The sequence below is a fragment of the Lynx rufus genome, unplaced genomic scaffold, assembly GCF_022079265.1.
Source record: "Lynx rufus isolate CCGP_SWC_20201006 ecotype Redwood Valley unplaced genomic scaffold, mLynRuf1.p SCAF_8, whole genome shotgun sequence".
NCBI classification, from domain to species: Eukaryota; Metazoa; Chordata; class Mammalia; order Carnivora; family Felidae; genus Lynx; species Lynx rufus.
The window spans coordinates 86,767,551-86,785,030 of record NW_025814896.1 but is presented as its reverse complement, the minus strand read 5'-3'; the positions used below and the strand labels follow the sequence as shown (position 1 = coordinate 86,785,030).

Genomic DNA, 17,480 nt, shown 5'->3' with positions numbered 1-17,480 from the left:
ATTCACCTTGTTACTTGTAGCAAGTTTCAGTTTTTGACCTGTTAAGACAAAAGAGAAAGGAAGTCATTTCAGAAAAGGCCATTAGATTGGTTATCAGTAACTTCTGACTTCAATAGTAATAGATAACATTTATTATTGGTGTGTCCCAGACATTCCACTGAGTGCCTTACTAGTGCTTAGTATAACCCATGAAGCAGGTAAAACTATCATCTTCATTTTGTAGATGAGAAAATTGAAACACAGGAGTAAGTACTGTCATAGAGAGTAGGTGCTGTCATTAGATGGTGTCGATAGTAAAGGCAGTGAGATTTGGTGGCAAAAGAAGGCTGTTATTCTAGGACGTGATAAAAATTTAAGATTGTTTTACATTTTACATCATGAGATGTAAAGCACGAATGGCTATATGTTAACATTTGTTACCTCTGGATGTCATCCAGACTTGGGTTCCAATCCTGTTTCTGCTTCCTATTAGCTATGACCTAGGGCAGGTTCTCTGTCCTCTTAGAGCCTCAGTTTCTTTATAGAATGGGGACAGTAGTACCTAATAGAGCATTGTGAGGATTCAGTAACAAAATGAATGCTTCTTGAGTGCTTACTATATTCTAGCCATTGTGCTAGGCCTTGATGACACAGTGGAGAACAAGATAGGCAGACTCCTTGGCTCAGTGGGACTTACTGTCTAGTGAGATGGCCAGACAACAAACAAATATATAATGTTAGGTAGTGATAGGTGCTGTGAGGAGAAAATACAGTAGAGGTGACATTTGAGCAGAGACCACATTATTGCCTGAAGGCGGGAGATTTTAGGCAGAAGGAACACCAAGTGCAAAGACTCAATGTGGGCTGAAAGTCAGTGGGCTAGCCAGTGAGGGGGAGAGTGGCACGAGATGAGCTGGAGAGGTGACTGAGGGCTAGGTCATATGGGGTCTTAAGAATGATGGATTTTACTACATATGCCATGGGAAACCATCAGAAAATTTTGCATAGGGGATTGACATGATTTAACGGGGTCACTTTGGTTAGTGTGCAGACTAGATTGTACAAAGGAAAATTGGACATCGGGAGACCAGTTAGAATTCTGTTGAAGGAGTTTGGTTGGTGGTTGCTTGGGTCATATTGATAGGGATAGAGTGATGAGAAGTTGTTAGTATCTAGCATCAAGTAAGTTCTCAGTAAATGGTAGCTGTTGTTATTTGTAAAAGATGTATTGAGAGCTTTGATGTGTAATTGTAGAGGGGTGGAGAGAATGAGAATGTAAAGGTAAGTAGAGGCCAGATGGTGAAGGGTGTTGTATCCCATGGAAAGGTACTGGGACTTTATCTTGTGAGAAAATGGCTCTCTGGTTCCATGTTAGAATTTGAGGATCTTTTTATAAATCCCTGTGACCAGGTTTAAGATGATTGAAATGGGTAGCTAGGGATGCAGACCACTTTTTAAGCAATGGAAATCTGTTCAAGGATTTTAAGCGTTGTTTCCTGATCAGATTTGTGTTTTAAAAGGACTCCTGATTAGCCAGTATAAAAACCACAAAGACTGCTAAAGTAAAATGCATGACTTTTCTATTTGAGACTTCTGAGCAGTTTGCTCTTCTTTTTAAAAAAAAAATTTTTTTTTAATGTGTATTTTTGAGAGAGTGAGAGAGAGACTGAGCATGAGCGGGGGAGGGGCAGAGAGAGAGAGGGAGACACAGGATTCAAAGCAGGCTCCAGGTTCTGAGCTGTCAGCACAGAGCCTGACATGGGGCTCTAACTCACAGACTGTGATATCATGACCTGAGCCAAAGTTGGACGCTTAACTGACTGAGCCACCCAGCTGCCCCAATGTTTCTTTGTTTTTGAGAGATAGAGAGGGAGGGAGAGAGTGAGTGCACAAGCAGGGGAGGGAGACACAGAATCTGAAGCAGGCTCCAGGCTTCAGCTGTCAGCACAGAGCCCAAGCAGGGCTCAAACCCACAGACTTCGAGATCATGACCTGAGCTGAAGTTAGATGCTTAACCAACTGAGCCACCCAGGTGTCCTGTAATAATTATATTTAAATATAGATTCTAGCATTATCTCTACAGCATGATTTAATATTGGAATTTTTCATTTTATATTCTTCAGAGCAACAGGATATGGATTTGGATATAGAATTTGATGTACACCTTGGAATAGCTCATACCCGTTGGGCAACACATGGAGAACCCAATCCTGTCAATAGCCATCCCCAGCGCTCTGATAAAAATAATGGTATGAACACATTCTGCATGCTTTGGAATGATCATAGAGAGATGGCTAATGGGAGAATGAAGACTCTTATGTTTTCATTATTTTAATTTTTTTTAAATCTGGAAAGTTTCGGACATAATCAGAAGTAGACGGTATGTAGAACCTGATGTATCTGTTACCCAGCTTTAACATTTATCAATACAAAATCAGTTCTATTTCTCTATATTCCTCCACTCAGATTATTTTGGAAGTTCTCCCTTTCTCTCCCTTTCCCTTGCAGTTTACTGTGTTGTTTGTCCTGTAGAGTTTCCTGCAGTCTAGATCTTGCTATTTGTATGCATCCCATAGTGTCATTTAACATGTTTCTCTGCCCCTTCTATTTACTATAAATTGGTATGGTATTGATTTACGTGTGGAGGTATATAATTTAATGTTTAGGCATTTTTCTCTTTGTATTAGTGGCCATAGATCATTGCCAACATTAATTATTTCTTTAGGGATTTGTAAAATGGTGATAGTCAAATACTGTCATTCATTTTTCACTTATCTCAAATACTTCTATAAAAAGAAACTTCTCCATATCAACTGCTTAGTTACCCAGAGTTACAGATTATATATGAGAGGCAGGATAAATATTTGATATTTTCACTTTACCATTTTTCAAAGATGAAGTGGTTCTCATGTTCTAAGATAAACGAGTTTCTTTTTATTATTATAAACTCAGATTTAAAATATTGCATTTTTTAAAAACACGGAAGTAATAATGTATATTGATGTACAAATTTTCCCATCTTTGGCCTTTGGAGCTAATTTAGGTTGGTTCCTGAGTCCTTTAGACATGACACCAGTAGGCTTAACAGTCTTTGTTATTTTCTGGTAGGTTGAGATGTTTCAGGTTCATCCAATTTTGCCCCAGACTTGGAATCAGCCATTTCTCTAAGGACCCTTAGTTCCTTTTAGTGAAAATGGTATATAAAGACTAGAAACCAGGTGCTTATTAGAAGTGCTCATGCACCTAGGCCTTTTAGGTGGACATAGCTCTGTGGGTGGGTGCGTGCATGTAGAAGTTTAAAGATAAAACATGGCATAATATTACACTAACACTTCCCATTCACATCCAACGCTGGAAGGTTGTTACTTGACCTCCTTGCTCTGATAGATTTCCTTCCGATCACACCTAAAAACTCCATTCTTAACACCTGCAACATAACTTATTTGATTTATTATGTCATCTACATACAATGAAATCCTAATACCAACACCGTAAGTATGTTTACTGTTCTTTGTTAATTTTTTGTTAGTATTTTTGTCCTTAGAGTGTATCTCTTTAGAAATATATAATCAAATTACTGTGTTTTCGAATCACTTGGAATAATTCTCTGTGGTCGTGGTATAATCGGATACATTATGTTGATATGTTTTATTTTAATTTTTAGGGATTGACCATCTTTAAAAATTAATTTTATTTCGAACTATGTGCATAATTCTGAAGTCATATCAATAAAACAAGTCATATTTTTTTTTAATTTTTTTTTTTTAACGTTTATTTATTTTTGAGACAGAGACAGAGCATGAATGGGGGAGGGTCAGAGAGAGAGGGAGACACAGAATCTAAAACAGGCTCCAGGCTCTGAGCAGTCAGCACAGAGCCTGATGCGGGGCTTGAACTCATGGACCGCGAGATCATGACCTGAGCCGAAGTCGGACGCTCAACCGACTGAGCCACCCAGGCACCCCAAAACAAGTCATATTAAAAGAAGTCTAATTTGTATCCTGTTTCCTCATCCTTATTCCTTATCTGTAGATAACCATTTAACACATTTTTTAGTCTTTAAAAAAATTTTTTTTTAATGTTTATTTTATTTCTGAGAGAGAGAGAGGGAGAGAGCATGAGCAGGGGAGGGGCAGAGAGAGAGGGAGACACAGAATCCGAAGCAGGCTCTAGGCTCTAGGCTCCGAGCTGTCAGCACAGAGCCCAAGGTGGGGCTTGAGCTTTAGGGCTTTGTATCTAGCAGTCAGCTGTTTATGATTCTGTGTTCCAGCAATAAAATGTTTTTCTTAGATTTATTTTTGTAGTATCATTTGGTGGTATCTTTTTTCACTTAAAAATCTAGTGAAAAATGTGTATTATTTGATTTGTAATTAATTTAATTCAAGCTCATTTAATATCAGCCCCAAATGTCAGATCTTTAAGTATATTTAAAAACATTTTGATAATTTAGTATTCTAATTTTACAATTGTTTTTTGTTTTAAGTAGCCTCCATGCCCAATTTGGAGCTTGAACTCATGACCCTGAGGTCAAGAGTCGCATGCTCTAGCAATGAGCCAGCCAGATGCCCCAGTATTCTAATTTTAAAGAATAATTCTTAAGAATTTTAAATAAAAATCCATATTAGTGGTCTTTACATACACTGTTGAGGGCTATAAATATTGCCAGCTCCTCTAATCAAAAAGATGAAAATTATCCTGCCACATATGTATTTGATCTTGGAATGCTGTTTTAACATTAATTTATCTGACATTTTAAGAATTGTCTGGATCTCAGACAATAGTCTGAGTGAAATAGTGAAAAATACTATAGATCTGGATAGCTGATCTTTCTTTTTTCTTTTTTAATTAAAAATTTATTTTTATTTTGAGAGAGAGAGAGAGAGAGAGAGAGAGAGAGAGGAGCATGTGCCAGGGAGAGGGGCAGATTGGGGGAGAATGGGGAAGAATGAATCCCAAGCAGGCCCCGTGCTCAGGATAGCTGGTTTTTCTTATTCTTTAACTTCAGTTCTTAAGCTCATTTAATGTAAATCAGGTAATTGTTTTAGTTTGAAAGTCTTTCTCTTTAAATTTAGGAATTTTTTATGCAGAAGAATGAATGAACAAAGAAGCGAAAATAATAGTTGTATTGGTCACCTTTTTGTTTTGCAAATGAAGAAACCCCAGTAAATTTACCCCTTTCTTAGGGTGGGATTAGATTAGTAGTTTAGCCACAAATGAAATTGATGTCTCTAGACCCCAGTTTATTATATTCTATACTGGATACTCTGTATCCACTTCTCTAGCACCGTGTGCTTCCACTAAACCGCGTAAATAATGCTGCTGATCTACTCAAGGATAATCTGATAATGAAAAGTAGAAGATACTTGATTACACCTGGAATTCTAGCTTGTGGCTTGATAGTTGTGGCTGTTGATAGTGTTTACTAGACCTGTAATTTTTTATCATCAATACTTTTTATCTCTTTTAGAATTTATTGTTATTCACAATGGAATTATCACCAACTACAAAGACTTGAAAAAGTTTTTGGTAAGTAAAGTAACTTGAAAAGACACCAGGCTTTGAGAGCAGTGAGTTTGTTTGTTGGGGCTGCAGCAGCACCATCTCGGTATGATCAAGTAATTCCCAAGATGGCTACAAGGGTTTGGTGGCTTACTGGACTTTTCTTTGTGATAGTGGAATATTTTTGTTTCTTATGTGAATGACAAATAATTACTTTACAAATAATTACTTTAAAAATAATTATTTTATTTTTTAATTTTTTTTCAGTGTTTATTTTAGAGAGAGAGAGAGAGAGACAGAGCACGAGAGACAGGGGAAGGGGCAGAGAGAGAGACACACAGAATGCGAAGCAGGCTCCAGGTTTTGAGCTGTCAGCACAGAGCCCGACACAGGGCTCAAACTCACAAACTGTAAGATCATGACCTGAACCGAAGTCAGATGCTTAACCGACTGAGCTACCCAAGTGCCCCATTGTTTGGCATTTTTAAAAGCTTCAGGGTATATAAGAAGAATTAGGACAGATTAAATGAAGGTTCTATGCCCTAAATAGCCATGTACTGTATAATATTGTTCATGATGATGACCTTCATGAGTGCCTCTTGGGGCTGTCCAGTTGAACTTTTCTGCAGTGTTAGAAGCCTGTATCTGAGCTATCCAATGTAGTAGCCACTGTCCACTTGTGGTTATTGAGCTGGTATGACTGAAGATCCAAATTTAAAATGTTACTTCATTTTAATCAGTTAAAAAAATTTTTTTTAATGTTTATTTTTGAGGGAGAGAGAGAGAGAGAGAGAGCGAGGGAGGGAGGGGTAGAGAGGGAGACAGAGTATCCGAGGGCAGTTCTGAGCTGTCAGCTCAGAGCCCTACATGGGGCTGGAACTCATGAACTGTGAGGTCATGACCTGAGCCAAAGTCAGAAGCTCAGTTGACTGAGCCACCATGCACCCCTCATTTTAATTAGTTTAAATAGCCACATATAGCTAATGGCTATTGTATTGGATAGTGTGGTATCATTACCCAAGAAAGAATCATTATATTCATTATGGAATTATTGTTTTGTGGGTGTTATATATTCCAAAATATTTTAATTATTTAAAATTTAATTATATAAAATTAAAGTTATTATTTAAAATTATTTAATTATTTAAAATCTCGGGGCGCCTGGGTGGCTCAGTTGGTTAAGTGTCCGACTTCCCCTCAGGTCATGATCTCGCAGTCCGTGAGTTGGAGCCCCGCGTCAGGCTCTGGGCTGATGGCACAGAGCCTGGAGCCTGCTTCCGATTCTGTGTCTCCCTCTCTCTCTGTCCCTCCCCTGTTCATGCTCTGTCTCTCTCTGTCTCAAAAATAAATAAACGTTAAAAAAAAAAATTTAAAAAAAATCGCAAAAATTATTTTGAGAGAGCAGGAGCAGGGGGAGAGAGAAAATCGAAAGAGAATCTAACAGTGTGGAGCCTGATGTGGGGATCAGTCTTATGAACCGTGAGATCACGACCTGAGTCGAAATCAAGAGTCGGAAGCTTAACTGGCCACCTGGGTGCCCCTATAATTTTCTTAATTTATATGTGGCATATATAAGTGTATATAATTAAAAGCACATATTCAGTTGCACAAAATACTTCACTATTTTGGGTTTGCTATACTTAGATGGTGACCTTCATTTTGAACAATGGATAATGGGAAATGGTGGTCAAAAAATATTAGAAGTTGGGGGAGGGTGGGTGATGGGTATTGAGGAGGGCACCTTTTGGGATGAGCACTGGGTGTTGTATGGAAACCAATTTGTCAATAAATTTCATATATATAAAAAAAATAAAAATAAAAATAAGAAAATATGATTTAAAAAAATAATAAATAAAATCCATATTTGTCATCGAACTTGAAAAAAAAATATTAGAAGTTGGTAAGTGAAATTTTTGAGGAAAAAAATTCTGTAGAAAAGATTTGGATATCATGAACATTTTCTTAAATGTGTCAATTTTTTTCCTTTCTAATTACAGGAAAGCAAAGGCTATGATTTTGAATCTGAAACAGACACAGAGACAATTGCCAAGCTTGTTAAGTACATGTATGACAACCGGGAAAGTCAAGATATCAGTTTTACTACGTTGGTGGAGAGAGTTATCCAACAATTGGTATTAAACTACACTTTTTTCTTTAAGATGGCTTTAACTATAATCCCTAGATCAAGAGTCGTATGCTCTACAGACTGATCCAGTGAGGTGCTCCTAAACTATAAGTTTTAAGTTTTTTAAAAAATGTATTTGTTTATTTATTTTGAGAGAGCGAGGAGAGAGAGAGTAAGCTCAGGAGAGGGACAGAGAGAGAGGGAAGAGAATCCCAAGCAGGCTCTGTGCTATGAGCACAAAGCCCAATGCGGGGCTCTATCTCAACAAACGGTGAGGTCATGACCTGAGCCAAAATCAAGAGTTGGACGCCCCTAAACCATGCTTTTTAAGATTATCGCCAACATTATCGCAAACTCTTAAGATAAGCAGGAACTGTGCTAATTTCTTAAGTATTTTTGGCTTTTATTTCCCATATATATATTACTATTCAACTTGAGAATGTTTTTTGTTTTTTTTTTAAAGTTTATTTATTTTGAGAGAGAGAGAGGCACAGAGAGAATGGAGACAGAGAATCCCAAGCAGGTTCCACTGTCATCGCAGAGCCCAACATGGGGCTTGATCTCAACGAACCATGAGATCATGTCCTGAGCCGAGATCAAAAGTCAGACACTTAACTGACTGAGCCACCGAAGGTGCTCTTCAACTTGAATAATTTCGAGAGACTCTGACTGACCACTCCCTTCCCACACACTTAAAACTCTACTTTTTCAGTAGTTTGTGTCATGAGAATTAAAAATAATCCAAAATCAAAGAGGTTTTCTAAAAACACATGAACCCAGGGGCGCCTGGGTGGCACAGTCGGTTAGGCGTCCGACTTCGGCCAGGTCACGATCTCGCGGTCCGTGAGTTCGAGCCCCGCGTCAGGCTCTGGGCTAATGGCTCGGAGCCTGGAGCCTGTTTCCGGTTCTGTGTCTCCCTCTCTCTCTGCCCCTCCCCCGTTCGTGCTCTGTCTCTCTCTGTCCCAAAAATAAATAAAAAAACGTTGAAAAAAAAAATTTAAAAACACATGAACCCATAGATACCACACACAAATGTGTACACAATAGATGCATTCAGGGGTTCATCACTTTCTTCCTACTCACTCAAATGTTCTTCTCAGTCAGTAACTTAGCACAAGGGTAGCTTCAGTGAAATGCACACTCTGTTCTGGTATAATGTCTGCATGTCTCTGAGCCAGTATAGTCAATTCTGTGTTTTTCCTTATGGGGATTTTTCCTTGGCCTTGTAACACTATAGAAAAGTATTTCCCAGCTTAAGAAAAAAAAAAAAATGGCATTCTTTTTGATCCCGTCTCAGTTGTCCTAGTTAAAGATTAAGGATATCAGAGACCCACAAAAATCCAAAGGCATAGGGATTACTGTCCTCCCCACTCATAACTCCAGCTTTCTCATTTAAAAGCCCTTCACTTTTCTCTGAAGGTCCAGCCCTCACTTCCTCCTTCTACCCAAATCTTATGATGTCTGCAACAAAAGGAGGAGTCAGGAAGATGGAGAAAATAGAGGCTTGTTCCTTCTCTTTACTCAAGACAGAGTACTGTGCCTTTCCAGCCTTTTCTTGTTTCTATTCATTATATAACCCAGTTTGTGTTCTGTGGTGGTCCCTTATCTCTCCTACCTCCTGTTCCTTTATTCACTCCTGAATTCCTTAGGTCCTGTCCCTGAGGAGATTGGATTGAGGGAGTGGTATGGTGTGCATGTTAATGATTGTGGTTGTGTATATTTTTATCTCTAGTAACAAGGTCAACAAGCATGGAGGTTAACAGTGGTATAAAATCACTGGACCAGAGAATGTTTTTGGATATTGAGCTAGGGATCTTTTCTAATTCTCTCCTCTTTGCACTCTAACATCTGAGATAGGATGTATCTATTGAAAAGTGTTGGCAGTGTGTTAAAATAGTGTTTTAAGTAATAGTCTGTTTTGGAGCTACTATCTACTGAGTGTATTTCAAGAGTGGGCTTGGTGAAAAAGTGTCTTGGATACATCAAGGCTCAGGAATGAGTGTCTACCTAAAATTTAGACTTGTTTTTAACTTTAAAAAGAGCAGCATGTGAACAAAAAATTTCTGTGCTGAAGCCAGTATGTTTTAGGCATTTCACATTTTGGTAATTGATTGTAATAAATATCGCTAATGTATTTTTTTTCTTTATAGGAGGGTGCTTTTGCACTGGTATTTAAAAGTGTTCATTTTCCTGGCCAAGCAGTTGGCACAAGGTACATGCAGATTTAATAATGACTAATGATTGTATGCATTTTGAAACATTTGAATTATAAGTGTATTCTCTGTACATGATGGTTAACCTTTACTGTAAAGACTTGCCCTTTCCTAGATCTGCATGCCATATGTCGATGTTTATTTTTCACCACTATCCATTTTTCACCACTCTTCCATTTCACAGAACCCCTTCACAAAGCAAATATATTTTGGCATTTTTAACTGGCCTTTTGTCTCTAGTGGGACACTGTGGTTACTTTGTGAATTTGGATATTGAATATTCTCTAATTTCAGGCCCCCAACTTTAACTTTCCCTATTTTTTGGAAGCATACATCCTAAACAGATTCCTAGAGAATTGTACTATCACTACTTTTGTCAGGATATTTAGGCCTGATCATGATGTTCTTTTTAGAACAGTGAGAAGCCCTAATATTTGCAAATTCTGTTTATGCTGTGCTTTTGTTATACCTGAAGTTGAGCCTGGAGGCATAGTTTAAACATTATTTGAAGAATGTTGGCTCATTAAAATTTGTATCACTGCATTATTTATGAAAATGGCTTAATTCTGTCTTAATTTTGCACCAACAGACGAGGTAGCCCTCTCTTGATTGGTGTACGAAGTGAACATAAACTCTCTACTGATCACATTCCGATTCTCTACAGAACAGGTAAAAATTAATCTTACATAATGCCATGAGGAAACTGTATAAATTGAGTGCAGTAGATATAAAGAATTGTTTCCATTAAATTGAAATGAATGCCTCTTTGGTTAGATCCACACATATGTATATGTAGTTCTGTCTAGACATGAAAAGGATTTGTTGTTGTAATTTCTCTGACGAGTAGAATTTTTTTCTGTTGTATATCTTTAGCTAGGACTCAGATTGGATCAAAATTCACACGGTGGGGATCACAGGGAGAAAGAGGTGGGAAATGCACTCTGCATGGATGGGGAGGAATCTTACCCTCTTTTGTTCATTCTTTACTAATTCTTTGTTCTTGGAGTGAATGAATGTGCTGGGCCTCTAAAAATGTGCTTTTTTTAATGGGGAAACATATTTTGACATTTTTCTAATTTGCAGAGTATATTTTGTCTGTCTGCTTTTGGCATTTAGAAAACTGCTTTTAATAATGTTTCTTTAAAATTTCTGAGATTGAAATTATAAAATTTATTTTTTTGTTTTAAGTTGAAATCATGTAAGATACATTATTATAAGTAAGATGCTTACATTGAGAAAAGAGCATTGTGTGTTAGGCTATTGTAGATTGAATTCAGTGGTAGTTATTTGAATACTGTATCCTAACTTCTCATAAAATTATGTTTAAATGGTCTTTATTTTATGCATGACACTTTACTTTTAGATTTATATTCAACATCTTGATTGCTTTGTTTGAAATTGGAGTCTTTTTTATTGTTTATGTTTGAAGTTTATTATTTTTTTATAGGACTTTCAGCCATACAAACTATGGATCATTTTATTGATATAATTAGACCCCCAAAATGGCATGCTCTTTTCATTTACTTATTAAAAGCTTTCCATGTAAAAGATAGGGAGTGGTAAATTCGGAAAATTGAAACCCATATTATTAATGTATAATTCTTGGTTTCTTGAAAAAAAATAGCAAAGGACTCTAAACCTCTTCATCTTTAGATAGTGGCTGCTTTAGCTTTTTTATCTAAAGCAGAAAATTACTTCCTTAAATAGCCTTCGACCTTGAAATGGTAGGATTTCTTCTTACATTCTCCTCCCTCTCCTTCTCTTTTCAGAAGAAAAACTAGTTTACCAATGAGGGTATAGAATTTTGGATCCAGAGTTGCAGATTTCTGTTAATAATCCTGCTCCTGTATACATTACTTTTGTGTTATTATCTTGCACATTTTCTTAGACTGCTTTTAGAAATAACGGAAAAACATTGGCTAAGGTCTTAAGAAGTTAGATGAGAAACTTCTCATGAGACATTTTATTTAAGATCAGGCATTGTATTTTAGTGACCTTTATTTCTCTGGTTGCTAGTATGTAGATAACGTGTGGCTCAGCAAAGTTTCATTTAAAGAGTTTAGCCTCTTATTGAAGAGGCTGTGTAAAGGGGAGAACACGGGATGGCTTGTAGGCTTTTGCTATTTTCTCCAGGTGTAATAACGGACAAAATAAAGGGGATGGTCATAATTGTGTGCCACTCAAATCAGATGAGATAATTGTACGGCAAAACATTTTATAGATTGTAACAGTTGTATAGGTATCAAGTGGTAAATGTTTTTTTCATTTAAATAGGCAATGCTATCTTAAATCCTTCTAAATAATATAATTAAATATGCCTTGTCACACAAAGAATGACATTTGGAGAAGGAGTATAGTGAAACTTGATACCTTTAGGGCATTTTATAACCAAAACTGGTTGTATTTATTTTGAAAATGTAGGTGCTGGGCTATCCTTCTGCGTGTTTTTTGATTCACTTTTTTTACACCAGTAAAATTCATTCTTTTTGATGTGCAGTTTCATGAGTTTTGTCAAGTGCCAATGGCTGTATAACCACCACAATCAAAGGATAGAGCAATCCTGTCCTCTGAAAGTTCCCTCCAGCTGTAGCTCAGTAGCCAGCCCTTCCTTGTTCCCATTCCCAGCCCTTGGCAAACACCAATCTGCTTTACCCTTCTGTAGCATTACTTTTTCTAGGATGTCACCTTACACGTATTTTTTAAAGTGTAATATCTTTTTGCTGTTGAATTTGGATGGAAAGGGCTGTTTTATTTTCATGTCTGAAACACACCAAATAAGCATGGATTGTGGAGAACTTTGGGTGTACATTTTTACAAAATTTTTTTTAAGTTTATTTTTTGAGAGAGAACACGAGTTGGGGAGAGGCAGAGAGAGAGGGAGAGAAAGAATCTCAAGCAGGCTCCATGCTGCCAGTGCAGAGCCTGATGTGGGGCTTGAACCCACGAAACCACAAGATCACGACCTGAGCCGAAACCAAGAGTTGGATGCTTAACTGACTGAACACCCAGGCGCTCCTGGATGTGCATTTCTAAGAATAATTATAAGCAAGTCTTTTATAGACATGCATTTTAGACGACAGACACAATATGAATTTTTGCAGGTATATTTATAGTGTCCTCTGGCCGTTGTGTCCGTAGGTTATAAGGTCTGGTATGTCCTGATCTCAGGTAAAGGTGCTTTTTTGTCTCTCTGACATTAATATAGATTTTAATTTATGTGATTTTTAAAAAATGTCTTTCTAATGTGTCAGACTTCACTTTGCTTTCCAGTTTTGACTTTAGTTGCGAATGGGCAAAAAGGAAAAAAAATTCATTCACGACTTGACATGTTAAGTAGAGATGCCATAATTCTAAAGTTCTAGATTTAAAAGGATATTATTGCAGGCAGCTAGTCTCTCCTTTGCTGTCCTGCCCACTGGTCCTTTTTAGTGTATTCAATAAACTTGTATCTCTTAAAAAAAAGTATATTATTATTGCAGAAGGATCGTATTTTATCCTGACTTACAAGAAATGTAAGAAAATCCAATTTTAAGAAAGAAGAGATTCTGGTTTTATAATATTTCCAGTCCTTAGCAGTAGGTGCTATATATGGTATACCATGGTTAGAGAGTTTTAAGTATCTTTGTTTTAAAATCAGAATTAGTGTAGACTGCAACCTGATTTGTTATGCTGACTTTTAAAACCTAGAGAAGTTTTGTTATCAGATAGTAAAAAATTAGTATGCCACTAGTCTTCACTTTATTTTTCATTGCATAATTTTGACATTTTTAATGTAATTTTTATGATAAGTTTAGGTACACAAACTTATATGTATTCTGTCAAGTTATGTATAAGGTTAAATTAAGATTAGGCCTATATATACTTTTGATTTAAAAAAAAGAGTTAGTGATATTAGTGAATTATTTGCCTTTTACCTGGAAAAGAAATAGTTAAAACATTTGTAATGTAACACTTATCTGCCACGCTCTCTTTGATAGTTGCTATTTCACTCTACACTTTTTGTCTGTTCTTGTTGGCTTATTGCATGGAAATAAGGTGACCTACCTAGCATTTTTAAATTGCTGAAATTATTTTGTGTTGCTATGTTTTTTTGTTGATTTTGAAGAAAATTATGTGTATTTCTATATTGGCCATGATCTACATGTTTGCTGATTGTGTTACCTCTGTGCTCTAGGGAAGGACAAGAAAGGAAGCTGTAATCTCTCTCGTGTGGACAGCACAACTTGCCTTTTCCCTGTTGAAGAAAAAGCAGTGGAATATTACTTTGCATCTGATGCAAGGTGAACTTCCTTCCTTGATTCAGAGAATCTTAGCAAAACTTTTCATGTTATAGAAACCAGAAGTCATTTTGTATATATCTCGTTATGCTGTGTAAGAGAATTTTGTCAATTAGGGAAATATAGGTGCCCTTTTTAGAAATGGGCGTCCTAAGAAAATTTTTTCTCTTAATTCAAAGCATGTAGGTCAGTTTTCCAAGAAAAGATAACAGTACTTGAGACTTGTTCTAGCATATTAACTGATATCTTGTATATTTTTCGTCTTCTTTTTGGAGCCTTAGCCAGGTCTTACAGGGAGGAGAGATTTTAGGTTGGAATTTAGAATAGAATGGGTTAGTGTCCCACCAGTTACAGTATAGTTGCTAAACCGCTGTAGTTTTAGTCCAATAAGGACACTCACCTTTTTAATTCAGAAGTAATACGGATTGTAATCACTTTTATAAAAGAAATAGTACTAGACTAAGACATTTTGAGTGAAAAATACTGTGGGATGCTTAGATGCATTTATAAACGGAATACTAATAGTCATGAGGATAAAGCAGAATTGTTCACATTGCCAACAACTATTTGGAGTCATTTGTTGTGCCCTAAGGGGATCTAACGATGAGATAGGTCGCAGGTTAGATCATGCCGGGAATGCATTGTCTCAGTGGGGGAACAGGCTTCACTGTTGCCTAATTTTTGCAGGTGGTTAGTTAGTGCTGGGATGCTTCATTGTTGTCATTAAGTAGGTTGGTCAGACTTGACAGTTATGGCTTAAACTAGAAATTGCAGAAGCTTATCCTTTTGTCGTTCGCTCAGACACTCATATTGAACACTCTGAGCAAAGCCATGTGGTAGGCTTAGGAGATAATGGTGAGTAAAAATAAAAATATACTTGTCCCATGGGTGCCTGGCTGGCTCATTCGGTGGAGCATTCGACTCCAGATCTCGGGTTTGTGAGTTTGAGTCCTATGTTGGGGGTGGAGATATTCAAAAAATAAAAGAAAATAAAAATAAATAAATAAAATAAAATAATCCTTAAACACACACACACACACACACACACACACACACACACACACACACACACAACTTGTCCTTAAGGAGCTCTTTCTTATTGGAGGAGACAAATTTTAATCAGTCACACAAGTGTAGAATTCCACCTGTGACAAGAGCTACAGAATGCCTATACCAGGGTGACTTACACTCCTATGGGTAAATTTCTCTAAGGGAATGACACTTGAGAGATAAAAACATATTAGTAGTTGATTAGGTGAAGAGGTAGAGGAAAGAACATTCACTTTCTGTGAATTGATCAGTATGTGAGAACTCAGGATGGATAGCAGTGTGGCTGGCATAGAGAGAGGAAGTTTGGTGGGAGTGGAGGCTGGAGAAGAAAGTGGGGTCATGCTTTGTGCTTTGTGGTTTTCTGAAGAGCCAAAGGGAAGCCATCAAGTGTTTTGTTGGGTGAGGGAGAAATCTTGGTTGGAGTTGCCTTTTGACATTCATTTTGGCAGAAATGGAAAACAGATGGAGGGAGATTAGAGGGCATGTGGTTGGATAAGTTAGCAGGTTCCTATGGTCTAGCCAAGAGCTGATGGTAGCTTGAACTGGTTTGTGGTGGTGGACATAGAAGCTTTGAAAAATATTTAGGAGTTAAAATTGGAGGATTTGGTGATAGAATGAGGAAGAAATAGCCATGCTTTCTGATCTGATCTAATTTAATTTGGTTTAGGGTGTTGCACAGAGATCCTTTTATTCATTGTCCCTAGTTAACTGCCCACTGCCCTATAGGGAATGGCCTTGGTAACCAGAAAGTTAACAAAGATACTCCAGGATGATAGGTTTATATTTTAACCATGGTTTCTGTGTCTTGATGATAGTTTTATTTGTAATAATCATCCTTGATTGTTGATTGTATTATCTCCTTGAACATTTTATAGTGCTGTCATAGAACATACCAATCGCGTCATCTTTCTTGAAGATGATGATGTTGCAGCGGTGGTGGACGGCCGTCTTTCTATCCATCGAATTAAACGAACTGCAGGAGATCACCCTGGACGAGCTGTGCAAACCCTCCAGATGGAACTCCAGCAGATCATGAAGGGTGAAAGTTTTTGTCGTGTTATAGCTTGGTGTTCTTAATGGGAAGGAGACACGGTGTTGACTGAAACCTTCCACATGATGAGTGAGGGGATAACACCAGGGAAAGGGATGTTTCTTTGGAAAATTATCTGCTGGTCTTAAAGTAGTTGTCCTTCAAACTAATTCATGGTTTGTTGTTTTTGATGGTAAAAACACGGATTGGTCATTGAAATGGTTCTTGATATTTTTAAGATACTTCATAAGCATAGTTTGTGTTCTGTTCTTTATTCCTCTCTTATTCTCTCTGTGCTTCAGTTTTCTCTTTTACAGAAGGAGGAAAATAGGACCTACCTTGTTAAGGTTGTTTTGAGGATTAGTTTATGTAAAGCCTTCAGAACAGTGCCTGACATGCTTAGTGAGCCCTACGTACTGTTTGCTCTTGTTAACTGTTAATGATTATTGCCATCGTGGTTTTTATTCTCCTCCTTTGTCATGGGGTCGAGGTGGGATAAATGCTAATGTTTATTGCATAACTGCTATATGTCAGGTCTTTCCTATATTAATCCACATGACAATGCTGTGAAGTAGTTGCTATTCTTACTATAAAGAATTTCCCCAGAGCCATTTATGTGGTAAAGGATAGAACCATGATTTAAACCTAGATCTGACTCTAAAACTTAAGCTTCCCACTCCCTGTTTTGCTCTCACTGCATATTTTAGGTATGAAGTTAATAAAGTGAGTTTTCCTCCTTACTTGCTTATTTTTCTTCACATAGGGTAAAATGTCTATGTGAATATTGTACTCTAATGCATGAGCCCTCTTTTCATTTACTAAGATGATGTTACAGGAGGCAGACTTTTAGTTGTGTACAAATTTGTTATTTTAATGATGTAATTTATATTACGTTAGGCAACTTCAGTTCATTTATGCAGAAGGAAATTTTTGAGCAGCCAGAGTCCGTCGTAAACACGATGAGAGGAAGAGTCAACTTTGACGACTATACTGGTAACTACATGCGAGTTATTATTTCGGGGTCTTCTGTGGGGCTTGACATTGGCAGCCTGAAAGTTCATTGTCCTTTATAGCTTTATAGAAAACTGTGACTACAGCCATCAGTGGAGTCCAATCATCCTTCAAAAGTCCTTCAGTGTATTATTCCACTGATAGGAGATATACCTAGAATAGTCAGATTCATAGAGACAGGTGGTAGATTAGTGGTTACCAGGGGCAGGGAGAGTGGACAAAGAGGGAGTTATTATTTAATGCGTACAGAGTTCCAGTTTGGGAAGATGAAAAAGTTCTGGAGATGGATGGCGGTG

General features: G+C 37.2%; 1 protein-coding gene across 1 annotated transcript in view; it reads left to right on the top strand.

The window, feature by feature from the left end:
• GFPT1 (glutamine--fructose-6-phosphate transaminase 1) overlaps window positions 1-17,480 on the top strand; it is a 54,103-nt gene that overhangs the window by 14,931 nt on the left and 21,692 nt on the right. Inside the window, exons 4-11 of the mRNA XM_047068640.1 lie at window positions 2,103-2,228; window positions 5,447-5,505; window positions 7,476-7,610; window positions 9,754-9,815; window positions 10,406-10,485; window positions 13,991-14,096; window positions 16,019-16,182; window positions 17,071-17,166. Coding sequence (XP_046924596.1) covers window positions 2,103-2,228; window positions 5,447-5,505; window positions 7,476-7,610; window positions 9,754-9,815; window positions 10,406-10,485; window positions 13,991-14,096; window positions 16,019-16,182; window positions 17,071-17,166 — 828 coding nt within the window. The remainder of the gene's footprint in view (window positions 1-2,102; window positions 2,229-5,446; window positions 5,506-7,475; window positions 7,611-9,753; window positions 9,816-10,405; window positions 10,486-13,990; window positions 14,097-16,018; window positions 16,183-17,070; window positions 17,167-17,480) is intronic.